At 45.0% G+C, this 16,077-nt stretch overlaps 1 protein-coding gene across 5 annotated transcripts in view; it reads right to left on the bottom strand.

Annotated features, from left to right (window-relative positions):
• The window catches only part of LOC144770555 (protein lin-7 homolog B), a 493,355-nt gene that overhangs the window by 66,650 nt on the left and 410,628 nt on the right, over nt 1-16,077 (bottom strand). For all 5 annotated transcript variants that reach the window (XM_078655164.1, XM_078655167.1, XM_078655165.1 and 2 more), the window contains 2 exons: nt 12,036-12,107; nt 10,489-10,698 (listed from right to left, as the gene is read on the bottom strand). In XM_078655164.1, coding sequence (XP_078511290.1) covers nt 10,489-10,698; nt 12,036-12,107 — 282 coding nt within the window. The remainder of the gene's footprint in view (nt 1-10,488; nt 10,699-12,035; nt 12,108-16,077) is intronic.

The raw sequence follows: 16,077 nt of genomic DNA, 5'->3' as shown, positions 1-16,077 counted from the left end.
GACAAAAGGGAGGGACAAGAGGAATGACTGACCACCAGCAGCAACAGAAGATGTTTAAAGGACCCTGAAATAAACAAATGAGAAGCAGTGGGTGGAGTTTATCTGCAAAAGAAGAAACAATAGGTCTCGAAAGCTCAACCTAAAAAGCCTCTCTCCACTGGTTTATAATTGTTTCATATTGCTCATTGCAAGCAATGCAATGAGATCCAGTTTTTCTTACGTTTAACAAGGATGAACGAGAAGAAACATTCTTTATGTTTATTCACATGTGAAATCGACAGAGGACAGAGACATAAATGAAAACAAACATTGGAAATGCAATAGGGCTCGCATTAGGAAAGTTTGAGCTATTGGTCTTATAAATGATTTTTTTTTAATTTATGTGTTATTTTTTAAAATAGCTAAATTAATAGTTTTGTCATTTACAATGCCAATAGTTATAACTTTCGCAAATGTGACACCTATAGCATTTGTAATGCAACATGTTTTGTATTTACGTGACTTAGATGTATTGATATTTCAAATAACAATGGCTTTTAATTTTCTTAAATAATTAATACTTAAATAATTTATTTAATTTGTAATGGCAATAGCTTAAACTTTTGTAAATAACTTTTGTGAAGATTATGTTCAGTGTTTTTTATTGTGACGAAAATCCAAGAACAGAAGTGAAATATTAACATCTTTTTGTGATTTGTAATAAAGCGTGAAAGCTTGAAAACAGCTTGAAACATTGAAAGAACATATTTGAACCAGTGATGCTGTGGTTGCGCTGAGTGATGCTGTGGTTGCGCTGAGTGATGCTGTGGTGGTGCTGAGTGATGCTGTGATTACGCTGACTGATGCTGTGGTTGCGCTGAGTGGTGTGTGCATCGGTGGAGCTTAGTGGGTGCATTGGTGGAGCTGTGTGGTGGGTGCATTGGTGGAGCTTAGTTGGAGCATCGGTGGAGCTGTGTGGTGGGTGCATCAGTGGAGCTGTGTGGTGGGTGCTCGGCGGAGCTGGGTGGTGGGTGCATCGGCGGAGCTGTGTGGTGGGTGCATCGGTGGAGCTGTGTGGTGGGTGCTTCGGTGAAGCTGTGTGGTGGGTGCATCTGTGGAGCTGTGTGGTGGGTGCATCTGTGGAGCTGTGTGGGGGGTGCATCTGTGGAGCTGTGTGGTGGGTGCCTCGGTGGAGCAGTGTGGTGGGTGCATCGGTGGAGCTGTGTGGTGGGTGCCTTGGTGGAGTTGTATGGTGGGTGCCTCGGTGGAGCTGTGTGGTGGGTGCATCGGTGGAGCTGTGTGGTGGGTGCATCGGTGGAACTGTGTCGGTAGAGCTCTGTGGTGGGTGCATCGGTGCAGCTGGGTGGTGGGTGCATCGGTGGAGCTGTGTCGGTGGAGCTGTGTGGTGGCTGCATCGGTGGAGCTGTGTGGTGGGTGCATCTGTGGAGCTGTGTGGTGGGTGCATCGTGGAGCTGAGTGGTGGGTGCCTCGGTGGAGTTGTGTGGTGGGTGCATCGGTGGAGCTGTGTGGTGGGTGCATCGGTGGAGCTGTGTAGGTGGAGCTGTGTGGTGGGTGCATCGGTGGAGCTGTGTGGTGGGTGCATTGGTGGAGCTGTGTGGTGGGTGCATCGGTGGAGCTGTGTGGTGGGTGCCTTGGTGGAGCTCTGTGGTGGGTGCATCGGTGAAGCTGTGTGGTGGGTGCATCGGTGGAGCTTAGTGGGTGCATTGGTGGAGCTGTGTGGTGGGTGCATCGGTGGAGCTTAGTTGGAGCATCGGTGGAGCTGTGTGGTGGGTGCATCGGTGGAGCTGTGTGGTGGGTGCATCAGTGGAGCTGTGTGGTGGGTGCATCGGTGGAGCTGTGTGGTGGGTGCATCGGTGGAGCTGTGTGGTGGGTGCATCGGAGGAGCTCTGTGGTGGGTGCATTGGTGAAGCTGTGTGGTGGGTGCATCGGTGGAGCTTAGTGGGTGCATTGGTGGAGCTGTGTGGTGGATGCATTGGTGGAGCTTAGTTGGAGCATCGGTGGAGCTGTGTGGTTGGAGCATCGGTGGAGCTGTGTGGTGGGTGCATCGGTGGAGCTGTGTGGTGGGTGCATCAGTGGAGCTGTGTGGTGGGTGCATCGGTGATGCTGTGTCGGTGGAGCTGTGTGTTGGGTGCATCAGTGGATCTGGGTGGTGGGTGTATCAGTGGAGCTGTGTAGGTGGAGCTGTGTGGTGGGTGCATCGGTGGAGCTGGGTGGTGGGTGCATCAGTGGAGCTGTGTGGTGGGTGCATCGGTGGAGCTGTGTGGTGGGTGCATCGGTGGAGCTTAGTGGGTGCATTGGTGGAGATGTGTGGTGGGTGCATCGGTGGAGCTTAGTTGGTGCATCGGTGGAGCTGTGTGGTGGGTGCATCGGCAGAGCTGTGTGGTGGGTGCATCGGTTGAGCTGTGTGGTGGGTGCCTCGGTGGAGCTTAGTTGGTGCATCGGTGGAGCTGTGTGGTGGGTGCATCGGCAGAGCTGTGTGCATCGGTGGAGCTGTGTGGTGGGTTTATCGGTAGAGCTGTGTGGTGGGTGCATCTGTGGAGCTGTGTGGTGGGTGCATCTGTGGAGCTGTGTGGTGGGTGCCTCAGTGGAGCTGTGTGGTGGGTGCATCGGTTGCATCCCACACTCATTGTTTCAAGATAAAAGTATGCAACTTGCCACCATGCTTGAAATGCACGCAGAAAGAAAGCTTACTAGTTAGAAAGTATTAGGCAAAGTAGGACGATGAGTGAAAATACGCCTGCAAATGCTCACAGCCATGTAAAGTTACAGAAAGCCCCCTGAAATGATAAAAGTGTGTTATATTCAAATAAAAGTACGGTAACACTAGTTAAAACGAGTCTTTGAGGCATAAAGTTTGAAACGCAAAAACAAGAACTCACTTAAAAAGTAGCAAACATGCATAGTTCCTATGTAAAAATATATTTCTCCTAAATCAGAATGCAAATAAACTACCGGTGTTTTTTTCTGAGAAAGGTGCCCAATGTGCCACGCCTGCTTTTGACTCAGTTCACCAACACAGCAACGTTGGGCACCACGAGACATGCGTGTGACTGAACAGTTAGAAATAACATAAGGCACCATGTGACGTTTAAGAATAATGCTGAACATTATACCGTACCATGCTGCTCATTAGTTGGACAGCACATGACACTATATTGAATTTTCATCTGCCATGATGTGCAACGCTTGCGTCCTGCCTGTCGGGAGTTGTAGTTTGCTGTGTTTAGTCCTGGGTGAGATGCCGTACTCTGAGGGTGGAGATTAGAACCAGTTTGTTGTTTATTGATTCTGGACTCTGGGAGCGAGGAGGAGAAGGAGGGACCCCCACAGATATGCTCCGCTGACTACTGGCAGCCTACACAGCACAGGGACACGCAGACATAGCAAGCACTGGTAAATGCAATCATTTTCGCCAAGCATTGGTAAATGCATTGTAAAAAAAGCGGAATGAAGTCCCAGGCATCAGAGCTAGGGAAAGTTTAGTGTGCAGGCCAGGGAACGTTAAGTAAACGAGTCTGGGAGAAGGCAGACAAGCCCTCGGCATTGCTGTGGTGGGGAGGGGGAGGGGGGAGAGGCAAGAAGGGAAGAATAGGGGAGAGTAAGGGTGACGAGACGCACGGGGAGCAGCAGCCTTTGATGTGCCGGCCGGCCGTGGGCAGTGAATAATTAGGGGAGGAGAAATGCCAGAGCGCACGCTGGGGTAAGCTTGTGGAGGGAGGCTGGTGGCTTTGATGCTGTGCACGCGCTTTTTCACGGGCACAGCATCAAATCGCCCCTTTAGTTAAGCTCTGGATAAGCCCCAATATGTCTCGACATCTGCAATGCTTGCGTATTGGCAGAGGTCGAGCCCTAAAAACATTAACTTATTTATACTTCTCAATCTGCCATGATCATGTGATTCCTTAATGGTGATGTGGTTTTGTTGTGGTAAATGTTTTGTGTTACAAAATTACAGCAAACGTCTATGAGTGAGCCCGTGTTTCCAACATCTGTGTGTCAGGCAACTTGATTGACTGCCAATTAAAACAAGCATTTACAATGCATTGTTAATGTTAGAGCTATTGGCATTGCTCATGACATTATTTTTATTTATGTTTTTGTTTTTAAAACATATAAATAAATGGCATGGTCATTTACAATGCCAATAGCTTAATCTCTCGCAAATGCGAGACCTATTGCATTTGCACCCACACACAGAGCCACACACACAAAGCCACCCACACACACATACAGAGCCACCCACACAGAGCCACCCACACAGAGCCACCCACACACACACAGAGCCGCCCTCACACAGACCCACCTACAAAAAAATCTACCCACACAGAGCCCCTCCCCAGGCAGGGGCCGAGAGCCAAGTGTATTGATAATAGCGAGACAGAGGCCTCAGTCACACACTCTGAGCTGCCAGTGCCGATTAAACCACAGCTCCGCTGAGGCACCTCAGATGTGCAACAACACACAGCCTGCTGCTGCTACCCAGGGTTTAAGACACACACCCCTCAGTATTTCCATGTGTAAAAGTCACAAAATAATAAAGCAATAGTATCAAAAATGGTGCCAAAGTATGCCACATAATTTGCTCTTTCTTGTCGCATAATTTAGTCAACCGTGCCACATAAATTGGTGCTCCATTGCTGCATATTCTAGGGGCCCTGCATACAGCCCAAGCTCCTTAGTAAATTCAAATGTGTGAGTCTGAAATCAAGAGTTTAAAGAAATGCTGAATTCATCCCAAAAAAAAGAGAAATGATTAAAGGATTGAGTAATTGTGCATGTGATTGGCTGTATGGCCTCTTCTGATGCGCTGTTGGTTGAGTCCTGGACCAGGTTGGAGGCCTTGCACAATGGAAATTGGGCACACACGTGGTGGGCCTTGATCCAATCACTAATATTTCATTTAAGCAAACTAAAAAAATCACTGATAACACGCATTTAAAATAGCGTAATGGTTCAGGTAGTGCAAGCACTGTGCAACTGATGTTAAAATAGCTAGGAGTTTCCCTGAAAGACTATAGTTAAGGTGACAGTATAGTTCCACATCAAAATCTAAAAATCCTTGAAAGTCACAAGTTGTTGAACACTGCACAAAGCATAACCATCAAAACAAAAGATTGCCCTGAAATTGTATGTTTGTGAACTCACAACATTTAACCAATAAACAAACAGATCTAACAAAACAAAATCATTAAATAACACATATGCAAACAAAAATATTCTACTGTATACTTGTCAAAGGTAACATGATATGTCATATCATCAATGTAATTTCCAACATATACGGTCATGAGCTGTTCATTTTTGTTTGTTTATTGGCCCATAATTGACCACGATTCACGTGAATTGGGAAAAGATGTTTAACCAGAACCAACGTATAAGAGGTCACATCTATACTTTGAGATGAAAACCACACTGATTAGCTCATGTGACTATTAGCAGGATTGTTTCCTTCTCTCGTGTCATATGAATTCTGTCACACAAAAAACAGTGTATTCTCCAGCAACTTACACTGTACTGTTATAATAACATGGATTTTTTCCTCTGCACTCCTGTATTTATTAATACAATTATTCCAAACAACATGCTGTGGGGCCACTTTTATGCTCACTGTGTAGCGCTTCTGGGTGGCAAAACCATTTTCTAGGTGTCAACTATCTGAAGCTGTTCGACGTGTTGTGTTACAGATGAGATTAGTTCACAGGCTGTGCAGTTGTGAGGGAATGTTTCAAAATTCTGTCAGCCACCCTGCTGAGCGCCCGCCACCTTCCAAGGGAGCTTCTAGGCACCGTCAGTCTTGTGAGGGACCCACATACTACACACCACGGACACGTCACTCCTAGGTTGTTTTGGGGACGGGGGGAGGGGGCGATGTGAGTCTCTAATCTTCTGAGTAGTATCCTCTTAAGAAAACGGCATTGGGACTTCCTTGTACAAATCCGTGTCTACAGAATTCCCTATTTGTAGCTACAATGCATCTTACATTGCAGCCAAGGCGACTCAGTTGACTGTTTTTTTGTCACAATTTTCTTGGAGAGCTGCATCTGTGCGCCTCCAGCAAGTAAACAGAATCGTGCTATAGCGAGGCTTCGGCTGTTGCAGGGGCGCCATGATTCATTTGGGGGACGTCTTTCTAAACAATGAGGTGTGCATATGGAGCCGGCAAATTGTGAGGCTTGTTAACTTTTGCAATGCTTAAACTAAAGCGCCTGCTTTATTTAATGCCTCCTTATGCACGTTTTGCTTCTATCACGCACGCACTTGACAAACCTGGATATTTGCGTGAAGTTACCCTGCGAGAAATGAAAGGGACGTAGTTGTAAGGAGGGCATCGGAAACGCCGGAGAGGCAGGAACATTCCGGGCGGGGGGGAATTATGGCAGCCTATTAACAGATTGCGCCTGGCTGCGAGAGGGGCTATTAAAGTGTCTTGTCTGGCAAGAGAGGTAACACTAAAGTGCTGCGCGAGAGGAGCTGGAGCGGTCTGCCGAAGTGCAGACCGCGTTTAAAGCCGGGGTGAAACGGGAGGGTGCTTTCTGGCCGCCACATGCCCGTTTGTGAAATCTGCGGTGCTTTTAATCAAAGAATGAGATGTGCGCGCGCATCCAGGGTCCACTGCCAGGGTTCGAGGAGCACCGACATCACCTATATATATATAAAGGGACTCCCGATCAGCAATGTAGCGGCTTTATGCTCGAGCGCCATCTTTAAGTAGTAGATGGACTTCTGATGAGGCAGTCCTTGGTCGCACACGTCCAGCAAATGCTGTTAAAGAGGAAAACCCGGTCTGGATCCGGGTCCTGGAGGGAAGCACTTCCGGGTCGCAGCGGGCAGCGCGGCGGCCCCTTAAGGTCAGAGCGCTTCACAATAGGAACAGAAATGATCCATGAGACGAGTGAACACGTTACAAAAGCAGACGTTAAGTTACATGAGGCAAAAGTGACAATTGTGAGCAAACAAAATACAAGAGGTAGCAAAAGGTACATTACAGGAGGAATAGACTGGGACCTTGGCAAGAGGGAAGGAGTGGGGGGCAGGACTTAAAAAAAAAAGAGATAGAAACGCCCACGGATTGCATCAAGCCGGGGAAAAGAGTATGGGACCTCGGCGAGAGGGAGGGTGTGGGGGGCGGGACTTAAAAAAAGAGACAGAAACGCCCACGGATCGCATCAAGCCGGGGAAAAGAGTAATTGACACACATCTCTTCCAATGGCTAGCCTCCATTTACGAAGCTAGCCAATGGAAGAGAGAGGCGGGTTAAAGCCCCACACTGTTGAAGTCATGAAATCTTCGGCTCCGCCCCCGCACTGCTTCGCAGTGCGTCGGTAGCCTCAACCTAAAAAAGGCTGTTGCCTTCCAGGCCAGGAAAAGGCTTTGAACACCTCTATGCCCTGCACCAATGACAATTCAGAAAAGGGGGTGGTGATGCACAGAGCATCTGAATTAAACAGAACACTCATACCCAGTCAAAAGATCAGGGCTTGATCCATCACCGTTTTTTTAGCTCACTGCACTATCCCAGTTCAGAACCTGGCTACATGCAAATTAGTCTGTCCCTGGCCCAGTGCATCATGGGAACAGGGCAGACCAAACTACCAAGCCAATTCTTTACTGGAAAGGAAACAAGCTTCCGGGGACCGGTTTCTGGCATTGCAGCCGTCTTCGGCCCGGCTTGCTTGAATCCTGATGGTGCAGTGAGCAAGGGACTCATGTCTGAGCATACCCTGCCACTCCTATAGTGGCCAAAACGATTCAGAAAAGGGGGTGGTGATGGACCAATGACAGGCACTGCCAGATATTCCCACTGCCGTTTGTCCTCACCTCCAGAGCTTTCAAGCCTGCTGCATTATAAACAGCCACTCACAATATGAGCTAGCGCAGACACTTACATGTGACCCAATTCATTGTAAAATATTATGTGTTTTATATTATTTACTCTTTTTTCCAGTTCTCTTCTTAATGTGGGTGGGAGTATTTCACAGCTCTTTGCAAGTTTAGTTCACAAGCTTGCTTGAGTATGGCACGCATAGCAAACATGCTTGGAGACTACATGTTTTATTTCCTTTGCCCTCCACCGTTTACCTAATCTCTGCATTATATTACCACCAGTTACTGGACAATAGATTGACTTTCTCAATAAACAAGTTAGAACACTTTTATGGAGTTTCAGTAACTTAAATTGCACAACTGCTTACCAAGCTAAATCTTACAACAAGAAATTAATATTAATCACACAAGTGAAACCTACTGCATTTATAAATGCTTTTTTCCCCCTCTAGCCATGCATCACCGCAGCTGAAATGCTGTCCATCATGGCTAAAAACATTAGCAAAGCCAATAGGTCTTATAAGACAAGACCTATTTGATTTGCCAAGTCTTGTTTTATGAGGTACTCCTGCCGGCTTGTTCCACTGATATTTTTAATTTAAACATCCACATCCATCAATTTATTTTAAAAGCGAAAGAACTGAAATCTTTAATATTATAAAAGAAAACAACAAAATCCTTCATTTGTTAACAAAAATGCAGTGTTGAAATCTGATATAGGGCTTTACTAGTGGCACGTGGTACGTGGGTGGGATGTTTAGGATAGACTGTGCAAGTTTTTGTGTTGTATTTGTTCACGGGGGGGTTTTATTACAATCTCCTGTACATGTTTGTGGGCCGTTTAGGCCTTGATTTATTGCTAAAATCCAATAAAAATTGTCTTGACAGAAAATGCAGTGTTGCTGTTTCAACATACACTGTAATGAATCGTTTATCTGAGAAAAACAATAAAAATAATCGATGGAATGTTTGTAATAATCTCAGCCTCTGGTAATTAATTACTTGAGATTGGTCCAGTCCATTGGTTTGTCTGGTCTGCCAATCTAAACAGACACCAGCCATATGCTAATTGTTTAACTTTTCATAAAAGATGGAATTTATTTTAAATATTTTCTTAATTGTTCAGGCATTTGTACAGAACTGGTCAAAACAAGTGTTTGCATTTTCGAAGGGGTCTGATCACCTTTATGGCACATTCAGACGCATTGAATGTAGACTTACATGCTTGCATGGTCAACTTCCCTGCTTGCCAAGACTACAGTAAGATATTTTCCCACTACCATTAGGACGCTTAAATTGGAATTATAAATGACTACGTCCTCCAAAATTGGGGAGTATGTCTATGACTCAATTTCCCCTTTCAGTGGAAACATGGGACTAATATACACACACTTTAAAGGAGGGTCTGAGGCAATGTTTAAAGACCAAGCCTGGATATATAGCCCCGATACAACATCTATACACACAAAACACCCAAGGGTCTAAAGAATACAGCTATGAATGATATGAACAGCTGAACAGGCCTAGATGTATGCGCTAACTACCTTTGTGAGAGTTACTCCTTTTGAAAATAATTCTCAATTTAACAGATTCCCATCACTCACCCTTGGGTGACATGCTTCATCATCTGGGTCTCCTCGTTCATGTCACACTGGGGACGCTATGGGCTGCAACCTCTTCAGAAGGATGAGGGAGTCCGAGGATGTTTTTTTATGAGTCACTACCTGTGAGAATTTGTGGAGGATTAAGATTTGATTCCCACAATGTGAATAGTTTTCTTTTGCTGTGAATGGGTGTAATTCTGTACATTCTAAGATAGTTGTGTTTATCTGCCTTTACTTTCTTACAGAAACCATGAGCTGCACGGGAAATGCCGAGGAAGGCTAACACAAACCTGAGTACAGGTGATTAGGTTGTATTCGTTCCAACCTTCTCTAGTGTTTCTCTTAAGTAGTTTTACATTGTAGTTTTTTCACATATATACAGTAGCAATTAAGTAGTGGTCCTGAAGAAGGCATTGGACTAAATACAGTCCGTAGGTGCTGAAACATATTGACCCTCTAGTTTCTAAGAGACAGCTATTTGTTAAAACTATCACGTTGCACTGTTTTTAGCTTTGATTTGTGAGAGACAATAATAAAAATAGGGTCTCCCATAGGTCAATTTTAAACTCACTGTTGTTTTTTCTTTTGCGTGCACTGCATCTTTTCCCCTTACAAGCCTTAAAGAAAATTTTTGCTCTCATCTGTTAGCACAGGTAGTGACTCATAAAAAAACATCCTCGGGCTCCCTCATCCTTCTGAAGAGGTTGCAGCCCTTAGCGTCCCCACTGTGACATGAATGAGGAGACCCAGATGATGAAGCATGTCACCCAAGGGTGAGTGATGGGAATCCGTTAAAATGAGAATTATTTTCAAAAGGAGTAACTGTCACAAAGGTAGTTAGCGCATACATCTAGGCCTGTTCAGGTGTTCATATCATTCATAGCTGTATTCTTTAGACCCTCGGGTATTTTGTGTGTATAGAAACACGGGACTACCCATAAATTTGAGTTAAGTATCAATGGGGTAACCCGAAAATCTACTGGACCCGGGTAGAAATGGGCAGATAGGCAAGCTGTGGCATGCAAGTGAACAAGACCTCGTGAGAAGCTATGGTACTTACCACGCCATTGACGGACAGCAACTGGTCTCCTCTCTTCAACCCTCCGTGACGGTCGGCAACCCCTCCAGGAATGATGCGAGAGATGTAGATGGGGGAGTTCTGCTCTTTGCCTCCCATGATGTTAAACCCCAACCCTTCGTCAGTTTTGGGGAGCTCCACCACGCGCGGGTGGGCATGGCCTTCACTGGCAGCAAAGGCAGCAACTGTAGCCTGAGGTATTAGCAGGGAGAGAGAATAGAAGCAAAGATGGTCAGAACTCAGGCAACGATGTAACTTAAATAAAGTAATTATTTTGAGCTTAGCAAAACAAATGTCAGTGTGGGGCCACCATATGTATGCGTGTATGCATGTGGTATTTGTATAGCACAAACGTGGCTGTAAGGTAGCAGAGCAAAGATACAGGCAACAAGTGGCTTGAGGGATAGCTGGAGTCCCAGAGTAAAAAGGGACTTTTACTTCACTGTGATGTGCCTTCAGCTGTTTCCTAAATTAGGGAAGGTTCTGATGGATACAGCGATGTTGTTCCAGTTACTGGATGCATAGATGGGGAAGGCCTGTTCTCTTTTTTTGTTCTGTTTTTTGCACTTATTTATTTACAATCTGATGGATTCCTGGTTGTGGGTGTTCTAAGAGCTGCCAGAGATCTAGAGCTTGTTAACCAGATAGCCAGGGGTGCCGGTCTTGATTGCTTTGTAGATGGTGCCAAAGGGTTTGAGAATGATGTCAGGCGGAAAGGTGAGTAACCGGAGTTCCATAAGGTTAGGCTAATGTGGTCAAAATTCTTCAGGTCCTTGATAAAGCTTGCTGGGGCATGAAGGATGCCATCAAAGGAGTCATTGTGGAGGCTGGGAGGGCATGGCTCAAGGCATTGCCACCATCCAGATGCAAGAGTACTGAATTGCAGTTCTAAAGTCACTCTCTGGAAAGAATGGTTTTATTTTCTTTACTTTAGACAGTTGGTGCCAGGCTGTCTTGGTTTTCTTGGTGATATGTACCATTAGGGTGAAGTTGTTCACTTAAACCAAATGACTTGTCACTGTGCCGAATTCCACTGTGAGTGTGCACTATGGCCTGCTAACTAGACTTCAGTGCCAGTGCCCTCACCCGAAAATATATGTTGAATTGGCTGTACCCATTTTGAATTGGCCAACTTATCTGTAAGTCCTAGTAAATGGTACCCTGATACCCTGGACATATAAGTTAGTGGGGTACCCCAGGACTTGCAGCACTGATGCACTGATTGTACCTCCCTGGAGGGCCCCGAGTAAAACATGTCCCCCATTCCACCCCTGCAAATTGGTAGAGCAGTTGTGTACCTCTAGCCAGACTTTGCCATCCAGACTTAGACCTTTACAGGGTGGTACTTTCTTAACGGGACAGTGTGCCAGTTGTTCAGCCCTCACTTCCAAACTTATTCAACATCTGTAATATGTATGCCAGAAAAGGAACACTACGGGGGTCTAAACTGAAAGTTATCTGAGCGCCTGGAGAGCTCTTCAATTTGAGATATAGGCCATGTAATTTCAAAACAACGCTGATAGATGTACCTTGGCTGTAGCATGGGCCCGTATCTCTGCACTGCCAGAGACATCCAGGGTGTCATACAGCTGCTCATAAACCTGGAAATACAAAATCACTCAGTGATATTGGGAAATAAGCCATCAGAAACACAGAACAGAAGCATCAATAAAGTGGCACATAGAAGTGGAGTCCTCAACTTGTTGACAATTTCTTAGCCAGGATCTGACACTTTGTCGAGAGTAACTCAGGGACCACCCAACCTACCCTCGTACCAACCCCAAACAGACTGGTGGAACCCCAATCAAACCAAGCACCATCCCTATTCTGACCCAGCGAAACTCAACCTATCACAGTATCAACAACCTAAACTGGTATCTACCAACTCATCTGACCAGGGATTCTCAGACTTAGGGTCCACTGCCACATTTCACACAGTGCTGCACTCAATTTAATATAAGACTAAACCCAACCAGATACATCACCTCACTAATATAATCCAGCAATGCCCTGACAAATGTCGATTCACATAGTCTATTTCAGGTACACCTTAACCTGGTATGACAATACCCTAACCCAATTTGAATGCACCCCTAGTAAATACGATGATGTCCCAGTTTAACTAACTCACACCATTAACTAGTCCAGAACTACTCAGCCTAACCAGATGATACTGTTATCTCTTTAGACCACCCCAACCTTACCTGGAAACCTAATCTAAACAAGTACCACTGCATCTAACTAACTCACCCATCTGTAACTAGAGCAAAATTCAACTCTTTCTCTGAGGGTCATCATGCTAGCAAAAGAAAAACAAGCCTGTCTGACTACTGATTTATATTTATACAGTCAGGTTCAGAAATCCTTAAGCCTTCCGCTAACTTTTTAGAAAAGCGTAACTTTGTAAAGCATCCGTTCTTTTTATTCCCACTACTGGATTTTAGATCAGGCAGGAAGGAAACTGATGGGAAATTAGGCTGCCACATGTGCTCCGCCGGGGTAGACCCACTGACCACATGCTGTGCAACTGCAAGGCCTGGTCTACAGATATGGGAAGCACTTTGAAACCTATTATTAATACTATGGGTTTCAGGAGGAGCTCTGGAGACACAGCAACGCAGTTTTAGCATGCCTGACCAGTGGCAATTTCCATTTGGTCGGTCACTTTTTTTTAGGTAATGGACAAAACACTGACATATTTGCAGTAACTTGGCCGTCAATTTTACCTCTCACCCACCTGGCTACTTTATTTGTGTTCTAAAAACTGTTACAATGTATGTATTATCTAATTGAAGAAGCTGGCTGTTCACTTAATCTTATCTACCAGTTTTATTAATGTATTTCTCCCCGTATTTTATTTAATTTATTTATTTTGTGCATTTATATGGCGCAACAGCTACCCAGAGGGTTTCCCGGCACCTTGGATCTGATTGAGGGAACTGAGACTTGTATGAGGGGAAAGCTACTGATTAAAAAGCCAAGATTTCACTCCCTTACGAAATCTGAGGTAGTTGGATTCCAACCGCAGGTTAAGGGGAAGGGCATTCCATAGGACAGGGGCCAAATAAGAGAATGAGCGTCCACCCATACGTACTCGCTTTACTCTAGGGACAACAAATTTAGCTTGTGTCATGGATCGAAGAGCGCGTGATGGTACATATTTCAGAGCAAGTCTACACAGATAGGAAGGAGCCTCATTCATACTGATCCTAAACATATAGCAGAGTGCTTTAAATTTCACTCTGTTGGCGATTTTCAGCCAATGCAGTTTCTTCAGGTGCTCTGAGATGCTAGTACGCCCTGGGAGATGAAGAAGCACCCTAGCCGCAGCGTTCTGTACAATCTGCAGACTATTAATAGTATCTTTGTTGGCTCCTAGGAGAAGAATGTTTCCATAGTCCAACCGAGACCCTATTAAGGCCTGTAATACTGTCCTTTGTGCCCCATCAGGCAGTTGCCAAAGTATTTTCCTTAACCATTTAAGGATGGCAAAGCAAGTTGCGGCCGTTTTTGTGACATGTGCACGCATTGATAATTTGTTATCAATAATTATACCTAAATTGCAGGCAGATTGGACTGCGACCGGGGGTGTGCCCATTTCAACTGGCCAATGAATGGGGCCCCATAGATCATTATGATTGCCAAAGATGAGTAGCTCTGTTTTTTCTGTATTCAATTTTAGTTTATTATCATAGAGCCAGTCAGCCATTCTCAGAAGTCCAGAGCGGAGGGGAGAGAAATTAGATTTGTCTGTGGATGCAAGGGAGAACACTAATTGTGTGTCATCCGCATAGGAATAAATAGTAAGACCCATTTCTTCCGCAACCTTAGCTAGTGGGGTAACATATATATTGAATAAAAGTGGGCTCAATATAGAACCCTGAGGTACCCCATATAGAGATTTATAACAGTCAGAGGAATTATTTTTGGAGAAGACTTGGAAAGTTCGGTGTAGCAGAAATTGTTCCAGCCATCTCAGGGCATTCCCTTGTATCCCTATATCCTCCAATGTGCGAATCAAGGTCTGGTGGGAGATGGTGTCGAAGGCGGCACTCAGGTCTAGAAGAATGAGTACCGCCGTGCCCCCTCCATCTAATTCCTTTCGGATGGCTTCAGTGACCCCCAGTAAGGTTGACTCCGTGGAGTGTCCCTTTCTGAACCCAGACTGTGAGAAATGCAACAGATTGTTATCATTGACAAATTTAGATAGCTGGTTATGGACATGCTTTTCCAAAACTTTCGAGCAAATGGGTAGTAATGATATTGGTCGAAAGTTTGAAAAGATCTCTGGGTCCCCCTCTGCTTTTTTCAGCAGAGGGACAACCATAGCATGCTTCCAGTCATCTGGAATCACAGCCTCCTCTAGTGAAGCATTTAATAAAGATCTAATTATGCCCAAAATGGAGGAATCCAGGTGCTTTAGGATAGACACAGGGATAGGGTCCTGGGGAGAGCCAGATCTAATGCTGTTAAGGATCTCTACAAAGGTCACCATGTCCATAGATTGCCAGTCTGTTAGTACATTCTCCTTGGTGATTACTTTGTTAGTTTTCTCGCCAGGGTGGGAGGTGTTATTTGTAGGGACTATGTCCTTCTCATTTTTGCTAAACTGAGAGTAGATATTTGTGATTTTCTCATTAAAATAATTGGCTATATTGTTGCATTTCATAGTAGATAAAATCGGCGGTTCTGGTTGAGAGGCCGCTCCTGCCAAATTTTTCAAAACTTTAAAAAGAGTGCCAGAGTTACTCTGTGCCGTTAAAATGGTATCTTTAATATGATTACCCTTCGCTATTTTACAGGATAAATGGTAGGTGTTAAGCGCAAGCTTGTAAGTTTCCTTGCTTGTAGGATTATAATCTTTCCTCCACAGCCTCTCTAGTTTTTTACAATAGCTTTTTTCATCACATAATTTTTGAGTGAACCATGGGGCAGGGGGATAACAAGAGGAGTGTTTGCTTAATGTGAGCGGAGCTATGGTCTGTACAGCAGTCGCTAGCCAGGTATTAATGGTTTTGTGGTCGCTAATTCTAAGATCACTTGGAGCTATATTAGGACTGGAGTGTATTAATTGGGTATTCAGGTCACTTATGCTGATTCTTTGCCAATTCCGAAACCTTATTTCTGATCTGACCACATTTTTGGTGCTGGGAGCCCAGATTACGAAATGGGTAAGAAAGTGATCCGACCATACAGTCGGAATGGTGGGTTTACATGCTATGCGATTGAAGTTGGTAAAAATCGGATCTAATAAATGACCCGCCGAGTGCGTTGGACCATTATTCCTCAATTGGACATTAAGTACTTCTAAGTCCGCGAGGAAATTGAGGATCATACGGCTACTACTATCTTCCAGATGCAAATTAAAATCTCCAAGAAAGGAGAACATAGCAGCTTCCATTAAAAATGGAGCAAGCAAGTCGGGCAAGGCTGCCATCCAACCACCGGCCGCCCCAGGTGGCCGATAAACCAAAACACCCGAAAAGGTAATTTGGGGAGTTAAGGTGAGTTTAAAGAGGCCGGCTTCACAATTGGCCCAGTCAAGATTTACCCATTTACATTGATAGTTTT

This window comes from Lissotriton helveticus, chromosome 7 (genome assembly GCF_964261635.1).
Source record: "Lissotriton helveticus chromosome 7, aLisHel1.1, whole genome shotgun sequence".
NCBI lineage: Eukaryota > Metazoa > Chordata > Amphibia > Caudata > Salamandridae > Lissotriton > Lissotriton helveticus.
This window is presented reverse-complemented; position numbering and strand designations above follow the sequence as displayed.